At 43.8% G+C, this 15729-nt stretch overlaps 1 protein-coding gene across 3 annotated transcripts in view; it reads left to right on the plus strand.

The window, feature by feature from the left end:
* Window positions 1-15729, plus strand: part of STAC (SH3 and cysteine rich domain) — a 101832-nt gene that overhangs the window by 52710 nt on the left and 33393 nt on the right. For all 3 annotated transcript variants that reach the window (XM_027088205.1, XM_027088204.1, XM_027088203.1), the window contains exons 3-6: window positions 8500-8600; window positions 10122-10203; window positions 11272-11387; window positions 14544-14622. In XM_027088205.1, coding sequence (XP_026944006.1) covers window positions 8500-8600; window positions 10122-10203; window positions 11272-11387; window positions 14544-14622 — 378 coding nt within the window. The remainder of the gene's footprint in view (window positions 1-8499; window positions 8601-10121; window positions 10204-11271; window positions 11388-14543; window positions 14623-15729) is intronic.

Raw genomic sequence — 15729 nt, forward strand, 5'->3', positions numbered from 1 at the left:
CATTTGTATCATTTTTTTAGATTCCACATATATGTGATAATCATATGATATTTGTCTTTGTCTGGCTTCCTTCACTGAGTCTGATCATCTCTAGGTCCATCCATGTTACTGCAAGTGGCATTATTTCATTCTTTTTTATGGCTGAGTAATATTCCATTGTATATGTTTTTGTGTGTGTGTCTGTGTGTGTGTATATATATATATATATATATATATATGTATATATATATATACACCACATCTTCTTTATCCATTCATCTGTCGATGGACACTTTGGTTTTACTTCCATGTCTTGACTATTGTAAATAGTGCTGCTATGAACATAGGGGTACATGTGTCTTTTCCAATTATGTTTTTCTCTGTATATGTGCCCAGGAATGGGATTGCAGGATCATATGGTAGCTCAATTTTTAGTTTTTTAAGGAACCTTCATACTGTTCTCCATAGCAGCTGTTACCAATTTACATTCCCACCAACAGTGTGGGAAGATTATTTTTTCTCCACATCCTCTCCAGCATTTATTATTTGTAGAGTTTTTCATGATAGCCATTCTGATCAGTGTGAGGTGATACCTCATTGTAGTTTTGATTTGCATTTCTCTAATAATTAGCGATGTTGAGCATCTTTTAATCCCAGTGTCTTTCAAATGAGATTGAAAATAACAATACCTACTTCATGGAATTTACTGATAATTAAATACATTGATACAAGTGAATGTTCTTTGTGTATTAAAAAACTCAAAAATTGTTCAGTACGATTAAAGCTATCTGTATGTATGAAAGGTTGAGATTAATAGCATGCCAAATTCCTCGGGAAGCACTTTGGAGATGGAGAGACGGGGTATAGCATAGATTGGCCAATCCATTCTTAGGAGAGCTGAGGATAAATACAAGTTCTTGAGCCCTAAGCTAGAAGAACAATTCTGAAGAAAGCAAATGAGACTGTGAAAACTGCAGACCTCAAAAAAGAGAAGACAGAGAGCAGCAGAGATTATTACTGAGGTCAGGGGTATTCCAGATGGTCATGAGAAAGTGATCATTCAGGAAGACATGTCTCAAAACTTCAAGCCACACACATGTAACAAAAGGAAAGCTTGCTGGCCATGGTGTTAGGACGTGAAATGACCCAGAGGGCAAAGGCTATGGACTCCAAACACAAAGCCCTGAGCCAACCCAACTCCTGTTGCTATTTTTGAAGCTCCGTGTGGGTGAGGGGCGGGAGAAGTAGGGAGAGTTTTTCCACTAGGAGTCAGAAACCGAAATAGGAAAGATCAACAGAAGCATTTATAAACAATGAATGCCATTAATTTTTTTAAGCTAGGAAGGAGTTGGAAAAGATGTAATGTGGCAGGGAGTGGGGAATATAGTCAGGGAAAGATGGCCCAGGGGTCTTCAAACCATCTTGTTCAATTGAACTACAGATAGCATGGGTTATTTTTAATCAAATTCTCATGAGTAGAGTTCAACCCTGATGGGAAAAATGTTCCCATTTTTTTCCCCTTTATCAGAAAACTTTCTAACTATTGAGTGATTTCCGAAGTTTGGGGCCAGTTTAAGCTGTATTGCTTGAATTCTGAAGCTCAAATTCTTTCTAGTACACCACAGTATGAGGACAGGTCCAGACAGTTATCAGCATCTGCTTTGAGGAGGGTTTGAGGAATCAGTAGCAGAGGTGGAAGGAGTGATTCCCAGAATCGGCTTTCAGCCCCTTCCTAGGTCAGGCAGTCATCAGATGGAACAGTATTCTGGCCTGGATGGTAGGGTCAACCGGGAGCTTGGAGAGTTCTGGGTCCCAACAAACCAGGATGCAGTCACATTGGAACATTGGCATGAAAAGCAAGACTGACCAGCTGGGAGCCCAGGGAGTAAAGATCTGCAGGTGACTAGAACCCGGTAGTCACACATGCCTCCGGGAGCCAGGGGCCACAAGAAGGAACCTCACTCCTTCCACAACATGAGTGGGGCAGAACCCCAGCATTCTCTCAGCCTGGGCACTTCTCTGGCCCAGGTCTGAGTAGGCTGATCATTCCTCACGGACAGTAATGTTCTTTGTGCCAAGCCCTTTCCTGGCCACAGGGGTTCTAGAGGTGAATAAGCCATCACTCCAAGTCAAGGGCCTTTTGTGAAAGGTAGCTGGGAACAGTAAGGGAACAGAGGAGAGTGTGGGTCCTGAGGTGGTGGAAGCAGGGAGAGTGTGTGTGCAGGAGGCTTTGGAAAATCCTTAAAAGGGCTTCAAGAAAATGGGAAGCTGTTTAGCACCTGAGCAAGAAAGGCAGAGGAGGCAATGTGAGCAGCGCTCAAGTGGCAGGAGCCGGCCGCCCTTGCCAGGAGCCACAAATGATCTGGTAAAACCAAGGAGTAGCTCAAGGTGGAGCATATTGAGAATGAAGCAAGGAGAGTCGGCAGAGGTCCCATCAGGGAGGGAATGCTAAGGAATTCTGTTTCATTCCTTGTGTTAGTGTTCATTGAAAGGCAAATGGCCCATGAATAATGCTAGCTGCATTATAATGCCGGTTTTTTATCACCCATCGGAGGTTTTGTTATGGCCTTTAGTTTAAAAATACTAACTCTACCATCTTTACTACTGTTTTCATAGTCCCTAGCCCTTAAATGCCTCTGGTCTGCCCAGGCACTGAAAATACACCCTCCACTTTTGCTCTCATCCGTGGCTCTGAGGCCCTTCTGTGAGCCTGGCTTCTGGCCCTCCGAGGCTTTGCAGACTCTTGATGCAAGCGATCTCCTGATCCCTTGCAGTCTCCTCTCCCAGCCACGGCCTGTACTGCCGGAGGCTGAGGGGAGTCCAGTAGCTAAACCGGTAAGAACAGGGGCCTGGAACATCTTTGAACTATCTCATCTGTATTTACCTTTGAATCATTTATATATTTTTTATGTAATCCAAGAAATATTTATGAATCTATTTCTAGATATTCATATATATATAACATATATATTATTTATTTCTAGATTTTTAAAAGTTTTTTTTCCCAAATCATAGTAAGGTATCTTTCTTGTCCAATTTACATTAATTTTATCAAATAAATTGTAGGAGTTGATACCATGGTTGTACAATCTGGAAGCAAATTAATTATCAGTAACAATGTTAACTATTGTTCACCGCTGATTAAGTACCGTACTATGATTACATTTCTTTTCTTACACATTTCTTTTTCTTATTTTTACCCATTCTCCATATTGTTCCTCTAGGTAAGAGATCTCAAGGGCAACAATTGTTTTATCTTTAACTCTGATACTATATGAAATTCAGCCAAAGGGTAAGCAATGCCTCGATGGCAAAATCTTATCAAAATTAGTCTGGCCAATTGTTTTATAGATATCTGTAATCGATATCATTTCTTTTAAAAAGCCTGTCATCCAGTGTAGTTGATTCAGCCATTTGCATTGAGCAAACCCCTTCAATATTTTCTCCTAACATCTATATATAAACTTCTTCATTCACTGGAGCTTCAACACTTGGTTTTCTATGGACAGCTCACTTATCCTTAGTGGTAAATGATACCAGGCTCATAAAATGGCTCAGTGCCCAACAGTTAATCAGTGTTGTATTGGTTTTCACTGATCCATTCCAAAATCCATCTCAATATCATAACTCACATTCTTAACAATTTTCAACTGTAACTTATAGAAATATCTTAGATTTATCCTAGAAGTTCATATCCCAGGGAAGAACTGATGGTTTCTGTGAAGATCTGGCCCCATGTCTTCCCTATATCTCCATATTCCAAGGACCACATCATTCCAAGGGACTGACTTGACCTGGTTTCCTGCAAGTACAACTTTGCTTTTTGTCACAGTAGTACATGAGACTAGTTTAAAGGTGGTACTGATGGTACTGAAAATACTACAGTGGAAACTGTCTCATCCTATAACCCAGACTCGCTTCTGAAAGTCAACCACTTTCATCTTTTTTAATCGTTGCTTCTAGCATTCATGTCAATATTTCTAAATCCTGTGCTTCTACTACTATTTATTGATGAATCAAACATGTCTTGGCTTCCTGCTATAGAGGATGAGGATTCAGCTCTAACCCCTCCAGCAACCCCTGCTTGTTCACTTCTTCCTCACTCTCACTTTTCCCACAAGAGTCACATCACAGTCTGCTGCTCCCTTGCTCTGTCGTCTTCCCAAGTAGCTTTATCACAATTTTGTGTTAACTAGTCACTTTATACACTCTTATGACCATTGCTCACTTCTGATTCTAGTATTGTACCATGATTACATTTCTTTCCTTACACAGGTTTTATGTTGCTTCATACTGGAAATTGCCTTTTTCATTTCCTTGACTTTTCATGCACCTATAATTGTTTTTCTTATATACTCTCATATATCTGTCTAATGCCATATCTATTATGATATCCAAATCTAAAAAAGCTCTGTAAATGTTTAAGTTCCATTTTTTCCCAAGTCTACTGCCTCACTTCATCTGTGGCTCCTGTCTAGGGCTATTACTGTGTTGTCATATGGGCATATCACTTACCTCTCCTCTATGTTGTTCTTGTGTTGCACACTGAGTCTGATATTTTTTTCTTCCTTGATTTATTTCTTCATCTTTCTAAGGCACATTCTTCAGTAGTTTTCTAAGAAAGCGTGTGTAGAAAGTTAAATATTTTTAATTCCTGATGATCTGAATATGTGTTTATTCTGCCTTCATACTTGTTGGTAATTTGGCTGGGTATAAAATTCTAGGTTGGAAATTTTCTTCTTGCAGAATTTTGAAATTCCACGGTTTTTGAAGCTCCATGACCTTCTAGTTTCCAAGTTGCTATTGGGAAATCCAATCTTCCTCTCTTCTGCTAAATTGCTTACCACACCTTCAGTTGCTATCTTCCAAATGTATGTATGTTGAACTTTCTTCTACTCTTGCCACTCCTCCCAGTAACTCTGTTATTTGGGCGTTTATACCATTTTTTCATTCTTGCTAATTTTAGTGGGGTTTTGGTATGAATAAGTGGGAAACTCATGTTGCCAGTCCACCATATTTACTCAAAATCCAGTGATATCTTTATTTTTCCAAGTGTGTAAACCCATGCCATCCCCTTTGCATATATTATGATGCTATTACTATTAGCAACCCTGAGAGTAGTTAGTACTATTCCCATTTGATGATGAGACAGCTGAAGCTCCAGGAATTTTAGTAGTTTTCTTAAGTTTAAAGAGCCCACATGAGACAGATTCAAATTTAAAATCATGTTTTTCCCACCCTACTGAGGCTTAACAGTCACATTCAGTGATGCCTTTGTGATGGAGATCAGTGGTGATAAAACAAGTTAGATTATAGCTTCTCCATATCTTGCTACAGTAAACTAATGCCACTGCTGGGATGTAAATTATTCCTTTGAACTAGTCTCTGAGCCACAGAATACAAGCTTTCCTCTTCAATCACTTTTGTTATTCCATGGTAGAAATTGGAACACCTGAAACCAAATAATTGCAGGTGGTCTGACTCATACAGTGGAGTGTTTTAGAACAAGCAAGGAAAACTGAAATTATGGTGTTCAGGTCTGAAGGAAAATATACCTTAATATATAATGGCTCTATTTCAGAGTCCAGCACACAATGAAATAACTTTCCTCTTGGAAGCTTTTACTTACATTCTCACATAAGGCACAAATAGCATTCTCTATTTGAAAACAAAAATTAAGTTACTGCCTTCAAAGTCCAGTCTTTTGAAGACATTGCAATTTTTCAGCTAAGTGGTTATTCTCAAAATGAAAAAGAGATTTTCCAACTAGTATTTATGAACAAGCACACATACCCAGGAATTTATGGTGTGTTTATATGTCACTTTGACTTTCTGTATTTATAACAGCAGACACACTTTGTGTTAAATGATGCCTTCGTGAAGGGAGTTTTCAGGTAATACCTCCTGAAGGGTTTCTAGGGCTTTGTCCAGTCAAGAGTTTTCCTGTTGCTTTTCTCAGCTGACTGTCAGGTTCTCATAGACCCTATTTTATCATCTCATTATCCTCAACTGCATCCCCATGTAGGTTAAACAAGCCAAATAAAAGGAGGAAATGTTTGGGTCAAGCAGGGAAAGAGTGAAACTAAGCAGGACCTCCTCTGACCTGAGGTAAGTCATTCTACTGCTTGGACCCTCAGGCTTCCGTCTGTGAAATAAAAATCATACACATACACCATTGTAAAGCAATTATACTCCAATAAAGATGTTAAAAAAATAATATAAAATAAAGTCATACACATAGATGATCTCCAAGTCCTCTTTCAGCTCTTGAATGCCATTCCTACACCATCGATGAAATCAACTTCAATTAATTATCTAAATCAGTCACCACTGATTTCAGTATGTGTGTGACTGCCTACAAAAGAATTCGTTCATTAATTTCTTTAATACGTATTTATTGGGCATCATACCCAGAGCTGGGTATACAGTGGCAAATGGACAGACTCAGTCCTTAGCCTCATTGAGTTCATAGTCCAGAGGAAAAGACAAAAACGAACTCTCAAATAAATAACAACTGTGATAAATGCTGTGAAAGATAACAACAGAGCGCTGTGAAAAGACTAACAGGAAAAAAAGATAATTTGGGGGGGGAGGGGGAATGTTCCCCAGAAGGCCTCATTGAAGAAATGACAAGCAGCCCTAAGGATGAGGACAGTGAAACAAGTGAGGAGCTACAGACAAGCATTGCAGGCACACAGGGCAGCATGTGTAAAGACCCTGAGGGATTCAAGAGCTTGTGCATTTAAGGAACTTGAAGAAGGTCATGTGGCTAGACCCTGGTGAACAAGAGGGGTCGGCCTGAGACAAAGTTAGAAATGGGCTCCCACCAAATCATACAAAGTCTCGCCACCATGGTGAGCATTTTGTATAACATCAGAAAGGCAGGGAAACCTACTGAGAGACCATTAAGTAGGAGGTTCTACACACAGTGGAGGAAGGCAAAAATGGATAAGGCTATTCAGTCAGGAATTGGTCCGGACAAGGCGTGGTGATGGTTTGGAGGAGGCAGTGGTGGAGAAGAGGGTGGATTTTATGTGTGTTGGGCTGTCCTCGCTTTGTGTCTGTGGTCAGCTATGATATATAGGGGAGACCTGTGACCTCATGTGTCACAGCATATGGACATATTAATTCCTACTGAGGGAAGCTCGTTGCCTTTCCAGCTGGTCTTCTTGGGCAGCATTCCACGTGATCCATGGAAAGTATTCACACATCCTTTTGCTGACAAGCTTTTAAGGTGCGGGCCTTGCCTATGCGGCTGTTTCTCCTTGGTAGGCTGGCAGGACCACTGGTCACCCGTATCCCTCACCTACATGCTCCCATGGGTGTGGCCACAGCATGTGTCCAAATCTCCTCAAAATCCCTCTCAGTAGGAGGAGACTGAGAAGAGAAGAAAGCACCTCGTTCTTCTCGTTATGTAGAGAAGCATAGTTTTAGGGATAAAACTAATAGTGTCTCAACAACTCTACAAAGAAATGCTCCCTCCAGCCTCCCACCTCCCTTCCACTTTTCCAATAGGGTTGATTTGCTTGGTCACCTAAGGGCTGTGAAATCCATTTTGGCGCCTCATTTTTAAGACCTGCTTGGAAGCCTGCCGCCTCCTTTTCATAAGTCGGAGAAGATGGTACCTCTTGTCCTCTATCCTCTGTCCTGGACTCAGTGGAGACAGAAGACATCTCATTTTAGCATCCTCTCTTCGCCTCCATCCAGCCACTTTGTAAAACAACAAATGAGGTGCCCAGCACCACTCCTGTCTTCCTGAAGCTCCCACATCCCGCCCTCTGGTCTGTCCTCCCGATGCCTCTCCAGTGCTGCTGCCTTGGGCCTTGGTGCAGGCCAAGATTTTGGACACGGTGGCCAGGGTGACTCTCTGCCTCTCCTCCCTCCTCTGCTTTTTTTCTTCTCACCTGTTATGGCACTGTGTCCCAGGACACTAAGCGACTCACTGCAGGGGTAGTTTCACTGCCCCCCACCTCCTCTTCCTTTGCCCCCAGGCAGGAGCTGGTGTCTGATCGAGCCCTCTATCCCCACTTTAGACCATCATCAGCCCCACTTTCACACAGATCACGCTGTTCCCCCTTTATTGGTCATTTTCCAGAGAGTTTGCCCAATAGTTCAGACTGTGTGATGGGAATTCAGGTAAAAATGGGTAGAATTTCAGGACTTGGACTACTCAGCAAGATACACAGAAGAGCAGAAACGTGATCCAAATGAAGAGCGAAGAAAGTGGGATTTGCAAGCTTGAATTGAGTGAGCAACGGAGGCAGAGGAGGTTGAGATTGTCTGGAGGAATAAACAGGAAAGGGGTGGAAGGAAACCAGAGCTGATACTTTGGGTAGAAAATATGGACGAAGGTTAAAAAATCTACCATAATATTTTGTCCATTTTTAAATCTTCATATAAACGTCACAGGAAAGATGAATTAGCTGGGTTATGGGAATGACCACTTTTTCAGTGATTTCATACAAGTCGCCAGGGAACAGTAGGTTGTATCCTAACCAAAGCTCACCATGTATCTGACAGGAACAAATGCTAAGCATGGACTGCGCTGCAAGGCCTGTAAGATGAGTGTCCACCACAAGTGCATGGACGGCCTGGCACCCCAGCGGTGCATGGGCAAGCTGGTAAGGGCTTGTGCCCGGAGTGTGCCCCGGAACCGCTGCTCAGGGCACCTGCCTGCCCGATGAGATCACTCCAGTCAAAATATTTCATGGCAGCACCCTGAGAACTGGACACTGGGAAGGTACCCCCCACGTCTCTGGCTGGGCAACTTGGCTTCCTTGTTGGCATAATGATTGAGGAAGGAGGAGCTTTGTCAACTTAGGAGATGCATGTTGCACGTGTGGAAGGGGCTCAGTGTCCTTCATAGAGTGGACAACTTGTCCTGGGTCGGCACTTTCCCAATTTTAGCATTGGGACTGTCCAAGTTTTGCAAGTAGAAAGCAGGCATCCCAGGAACCCCCTCGGCCCCAGCTTAATTGTCTGACAGCTCAGTGCGTATCAAGAATGGGATAGAGATGAACCACCACACAGAAGTGGAGAGAGTAGTAAACATCTGTACCAGTAACAGATCATGGTGGCCAAACCAAGGGCTGGGGGCTCAGCCTGGCCCATTCTGGGCTGATGGTCGCATCTCAGGGGTGGACTTCAGTACTGGTGCCACACAATGATAAAAAAGCCACCCAGAACACTTTTGAGAATAGTTGAAACTAAGATGGCCAAAGAATTATAGAAGGGACCAAGAATGTCTACCCTAGACATACTTGGGGCATGACAGCTGTCTTCAGAAGAATTTAAGATCTGTCACACAGGATTCTGTCGTCCTCTGTGGCTTCAGGGAAAAGGCCTAGGATCAGTAGGTTCCAAGTCTTAACCATCAGAGATGATGTCACCAAAGACCTGCCTCCAGGATTAGTGAGAGTTCCTGCTATCCACATCCCCAGCAGTGTTCCCAGGAGGATACCACTTGCTAGGAACATTGGAAGGGATTCTGGAATTCTAGTAGGGGTGGGACCCTTCAGTTCCCTTCTAACACTGGGGTACAGTGAGTCCGGATTCTTAGAGAGTTCATCTCCGTACTCTGATTGGCAGTGTCCTCTTCTCCAAAACCCCTGCCTCACGTGCTCCCCTCCTCTCCTCCCATGGTGATTCCCACAAGCCAAGGCAGAAACCATGGATGAGAGGTCAGAAAACCAGAACGGAATCTAGAACACAAAGCTCTGCGTAGAGCTCATCAGACATACAAGGGACTTCAGGTCTACCTGTGAGGTCTGCTTGCCCATGCCCAGGCCTTTTAATGATGTTAATAAATCACGTGGTGAGATAACACACAATGGTCCATTTGTATCCTGGGAAGTAATGAGGAGCCAACATAAAGGAGGCTGCAATGTGCACCTGCAGAGGAGAAGTGGGACGGGGGAGGGCAGGGCTGGGGGCTTGCTTTCTGGAGGGAGTGGAGCTTGCTTATTGACAGCTGTACCTCCCAACCCAACCCCAGGGATAAATTACAGGACATGTCAGCATCTTAAAGGGAGACAGGGAGGCACCCCCAGAGGAACCAACTGGTTTCATTTTTAGAGTTCTCGTGAGGTTTTCTCCATCTCATCAATAACATTGAGCCCTTCTCTTTGTCATTCTGTCTCCAGCCAAAGGGGTTTCGGCGTTACTACAGCTCCCCCTTGCTCATTCATGAACAGTTTGGATGCATTAAAGAAGTTATGCCCATTGGTGAGTTGGGACCCGGTGGACTGAGCTGGGTTTGGAGCAGCGACGTCAGAGCTGATGGCTGCTCTTCTCCCAGGTCCCGGTGCTGCCGTACCAGTGGGGGACCGGGGGGGTGGCATTCGTTTGGTGGCTAATTGGGTTATGGTTGTTGGTTTTGCTGGAGGGGAAACTTAAGGTGAACCAAATTCTCTAGAAATTTTTGTCCTCTCCCTGATGAAGCTTCCAAGAACTCAGGTCCAAAGGCCATCAGCAGCATGGCAGAGTGGAAGGAGCATGGAGCCTGGCATCCCATAGACCTGGGTCACAGCCCAGCTCCTCCATTGACCAACTTGTGTCTAAACAAGCTACTCAACCTGCTGGACCCTATACGATGAAAACAGCAATGGCTGCTTTTCATAATTTTTTGTAGAAAATAGATATACATTATAGACCAATGCTTGGAAGGAGCTTACTGAATATTGTTTATTCTTTAATGAGGAAAAAATGTCTTATATTTTTAGGTATTTCTGGCTTGAATATATTCCTCAATATCCTTCAGTTCCATTTCTTCTCCCTTTCTGAAAATCTCTACATTTATGTTTGCCCTTTGGTGGTGGCATGGGGAGCAACTTTTAAACTAGAAATTTACAAACTGGAAAGTTTTTAATTAGAAATCCCAGGAAGCCTGGTAATGTCCAAGTCTTTCAAAAAGGTTGCCTCCTACTGCAAACTTTGTGTCACGAGACTTCGTACCTTGGTGAGCAGGGCCTTTCACTAGAGGAAATAAAGCTGGGAAGAACCTTGGCACTGGAGTCCTGCGGGTGGATAACAAAGAGGAAAACCAGTCAATCAGCAAAGGTTTGGGAGCAGAGTGGGCTGAGTGCAGTGGAGGGACCTGGGAAATGGGCACAGGTCGTGGGGGAAGCATGCGAGGAAAGTTGACCACAAAAGCTCCATTTCCCCAGGGGTAAGAGGGTCTGTTGTGCAGGACCTACTTTTCGATGCCATTTACCCAGGAGGTATGATAGGTGGTTGTCCCGACTGTGATATGAGGAAACCCTTCTCTCAGGTGAGCTTTCTCTTCTGCTGCAGCCTGCGGCAATAAGGTGGACCCTGTCTATGAGACCCTCCGCTTCGGCACCTCCCTGGCCCAGAGAACAAAGAAGGGCAGCTCTGGCAGCGGCTCCAATTCACCTCCCGGAACCTCGGTAATTGTCCTCTTCCTCCCTCGGGCACCGTGGAGTGCGGGTCCCACAGGCCGGGGGAGTCTCTTGGGGGTCAGGCAGCCTTTAAAGGGAGCTCCAAATGCCTTTGGGCCACTAAAGGTTAACCTTCTGGGGCCAACCCTCAGAGATCCTTTTACTTTCCTCCTAAAGACCACGCTCCTGGCCTCAGGCTCATTGACTTTCTCTCCCTCCCCCTCCCACCACTAGTAGCTTATCTGCTGACACATAGAAAGGTTCGACCCAAACAAGGGGCAGAAGCAGAGAAGTCCCAGCTGTGTCCAGTTCTCCTTCCAGCTACATCCCAGTTCAAGAATACAGCCATTTCTCACATTTTCTCAGTCCTCTCTCTCTAAGGCAAGATGCACCCTTTGATTTCTTTCACACAAACACTGCCCTCCCTGGAAGAGGGGTGTGGCATGGAGGCGGGGCGCTTCCCTCCATGGGACACACACCCTCCCAAGCACCTCTCTCCTATGTTTTACCTGATCTAAAATGCGTGTTGTGTGCATCTCTGTGACCTGGTGTCGTCATCCTCTCTCTGACTGTCCCAACCGAAGTTTCTATGAATGCCCCAAGATGCCACACAACTCTGTAGCAGAGAGAAGGCTCCCCAGAGATGGGCCTGACCTGCCCGCATGAGCAGCAATGTCTGCTGCTGTGGTTCTGAGCTCTTGCTCATCACAGCAAGGAGACATCCTGAGAAACACTCCGCGGGAGACAGTGAACATTTTCGCCTCCACGTTTGTGACTGATGCTATGAGCAGAAAGACCATCACAGGCATAACTGACGGATATCCAGTCTGCTTTCGTGTCTAAAACAGCTTTATTTCTGGCAATATCTCGACCCTACAGACTGGTTTTAGGGGCAAAAAGCATAGTTTGTTCAATGTCAATAACGTGTTCATTCATCATAGCCCGCTTATACTTCCTGGCGCTGGTTCCATCAGTAAATATTTCTTGAAATTTTGCTCTGTGAAGGCTTTGTTCTGAGAGCTGCAGGGAGACAAAGACAAATGAAATTGTCCTTAAATATCTGTCACTTCACTCTTTCCCCAGAGTCCAAATTGCCTCAGTGGAAGCAAACAGAAACAATTGATTGCTACTTTAACATGACTCTGCTTCCTTCCTGCAGGGTCGGTAGTAATGAACTTCAGCCTCTTGCCATCCTGGCAGTATTGTTATATCCCAAAGCGAACATATTCCCACATAGCAAAGGTTTATTTTCTTCCAGGGCTGTAGAGACATTTGCTTTACATTGTTGGGAGGTTGCTGCCTGGCTGTTTCTAAATCGTTAGGTTTCCTCTCATGTGCTTTCAAATGTTCTAGAATACAGAAGGCTTGATGGCTTTGGGAAGACAGCAGAAACCAAATTCGAAAACTTTCTAGGAGTTGGTTAGCTAGTTCAGGAATGATCTTCAGTTTTGTAAGATTAAATTAACATAATAATAGCAACTTCTATTCAGAAATAGTGAGCTTCAGAGGAACAGGGTACAAGTGACTTAGAGGCCCTGTGACATTTTTTTTTTTCTTCTTTCTGATGTGTCATGAAAGGAAGAATGGCTGAAATAAATCTTAAAGTTAAATTGTAAGAAGAAATCAGTCTCAGGAAGGTGGTACTAAAGTACTCTAGAGCTGATGAGGAGAGCTAGGAAGGCAAACTTGTTCCTCTCTAGTAAGATAATAAATAAATTGTTTTACAAATATGACTCTCCTCTGAGGCCCCCTAAATTCCTCTTTTACAGAGGCGAGAGATGCACAGATAGAAGTAGAGCATCTGACCCTTTGAAAGAGGCCATCTGTGGTGTAAATGTTTAATGACCAACGAGGGCTGGACCCTGATTTGTAGCATTTGCCAATTTCCATGGTGTAAATACTCCCACTGTGGCCAATTTCAAGCTACCAGTGTGATGACCCTAAAGGCTCTCACCAGCGCACGTGAGCTAGTCCAGCTATACTGCTGGGTGAAGCACAGTGCTTAAGAGACGAACCTAGAGAATGTTATGCTCAGTGAAATAAGTCAGACAGAGAAAGACACGTACTGTCTGATATCACTTATATGTGGAATCTAAAATAGAATACAAATGATGGATATGCAAAACAGAAACAGACTCACAGATATAGAAAACAAATGTATGGTTCCAAAAGGGGAAAGGGAAGGGGAGAGGGACAAATTAGGCATATGGGATTAACAGATACAAACTACTATACATAAAATAGATAAGCTGTAAGGATTTACTGTATAGCACAGAGAATTATTACCTTGAAATAAGTTTAATGGAGTATAATCTGCAAAGTACTGAATTATTATGCTGTACACCTGAAACTAACATAATATTGTAAATCAACTATACTTTAAAAAAAAAAAAAGAGCATGGGCTCTGGAGACAACACCAGGGGTTCAAACCCCAGCTCCACCACTTACGAGCTCTGAGACCTCAAGTTGAGTTCTTGATTGTCTCTGGGCTTCAGATTCCTATCTGAAAAATAGGCCTATCAGAGGATTATTGTGAAGCATAAATGAGATGATTCATATAAAGTATGTAAAAACAGCACGTGCTAGATGATTGGTAACAATTAGCTATTTAGAGTGCTGCTTTATTATTGTTGTTGTTATTTCTGTAGCCTAAAGTCTAACTATGACTTCTCTTATACACAAGAAAGGGCAAAATTTGTTATTGCAAGAGCAATTACTTTTCGCAGCAATGGAAATAGCATTGAACTCACACCTAAGTCATGCATCCCTCAGTAGTGCATCTTGTTCTCTATAATATTTAACACTCACCTAGAAAGAGCTGTAGTTCTACTGACCATTTTAAGGGACAGGATGTAAGCAGGAATTCTGATTTCTCTCTGTCTCTTCCTGGGAAGTAGCCTAACTGTGGCCTGTGCATATAGGCACTCATTCACCTGTCATGTGCCAACCCCAGAGCCTGCTCTGGACACTGGGAGGGAGCGACAGTGCCCATAAGAGAGCACACAGCCTCTCTGAAGTTAACCAAACAGACAGAAGAGTAATGATGCGATTCTTAAGACAATGTCATGTAAATTCCACCTTCGCTCTTCTACTGGTATCACAATCTCTGCTCAGTCGGCCCCTGAAATGACATTGCTCATTCCACTCTGTTCCCTCTTTTCAAGATTTCAGATCTTGTCGAGGTTCCTGAAGAGGCTGACGGGCCAGCAGGCGTGTATGGCCTACGGAAACGTAGCAACAGCGGTAAGTGGGGGGTGTGGGGATCTAGCACCGCCCAGCACAAACGGGAATCACATCCGTCATCCAGGTCAGCAGGCAGGCACACCTGACTTCCAGGCCCCTCTCTCTGCCAGCTCTGGAATTCAGTCCGGGCAAGTGTTTGATATTCTGGAGGGAAACCGGGCATAATCACTGGTGGATTTCAGTGATTTGACTATAACATTCCCTAAGTTCTGTCTTCTGAGTTCTCATGCTGTAAGGACATAGAGGTCCTTCCAGGCCTTTCTGTTAACACGTCACTTCCCCCACTGACCTACACTGGATAACAAAGCATCCCAGAGAGAACCACTCCATGCTACACCGGAAGTACTCCAGGTGAGGGGTGGTGCCGGGGAGTGTGGGCCTCACCTGGGCTCCTTCCCAGCAGAGATAACTAAGACTCAAAGACTGATCTGCACAGTCTAGCCAGACATTCTTTATTAATATCGTTTAGTTTGCTAATAGCATAAGCCCTTCTTCTAATAATTTCTAGAATACTTATTAGATGCTAACTACATGCTATTGCTTGCTAACATTGAGAAAGAACCTCCTCTTAAACCAGAACTTAAAGAAACATAACCAGCATCTTATGCCTGAATCTCGATGAGCCTCTTGATGTCAACAGCTACTTAATTTCCACTCATTTATCCAAAAACTATTTATGAAGTATTTACTACCAGCAGCAAAACTACATAGGTCACAAAGCTGTCCTCGGGTCACTCATAACCCAGCACGGTTGCAGGTCCTGACCTGCATTGTCACCTTGGGCTGAATGCATTCTCCTGGCAGAATTTATCCCTTGAAGCTCTAATACCCGCAGGTGAAGCACCACCTTGGACAGATTTTCCACTTGACTAAATGTCCCTGCCATTTCCACGCTGGAAGCAGGACTTCTACATCAAATACCCCATAGCTGCTTTGTCAGCTGCTGTCTTACAAGGTGTCACTTCACTTCCTTAGCTCTAGGAATCCATTCATTCTCTTCTCTAGTTAGCATGGGGCCTCTGCGATTCCCTCAGGCAGTGCCCCATGACCCTCCTTTCTAAATAAGCATCAGCGTCCATTAGGACCCCCTTTGCCAAGCCCACCCAC

Source organism: Aethalodelphis obliquidens, unplaced genomic scaffold (genome assembly GCF_003676395.1).
Source record: "Aethalodelphis obliquidens isolate GAN/ISIS:26980383/991018 unplaced genomic scaffold, ASM367639v1 scaffold62, whole genome shotgun sequence".
Classification (NCBI taxonomy): domain Eukaryota; kingdom Metazoa; phylum Chordata; class Mammalia; order Artiodactyla; family Delphinidae; genus Aethalodelphis; species Aethalodelphis obliquidens.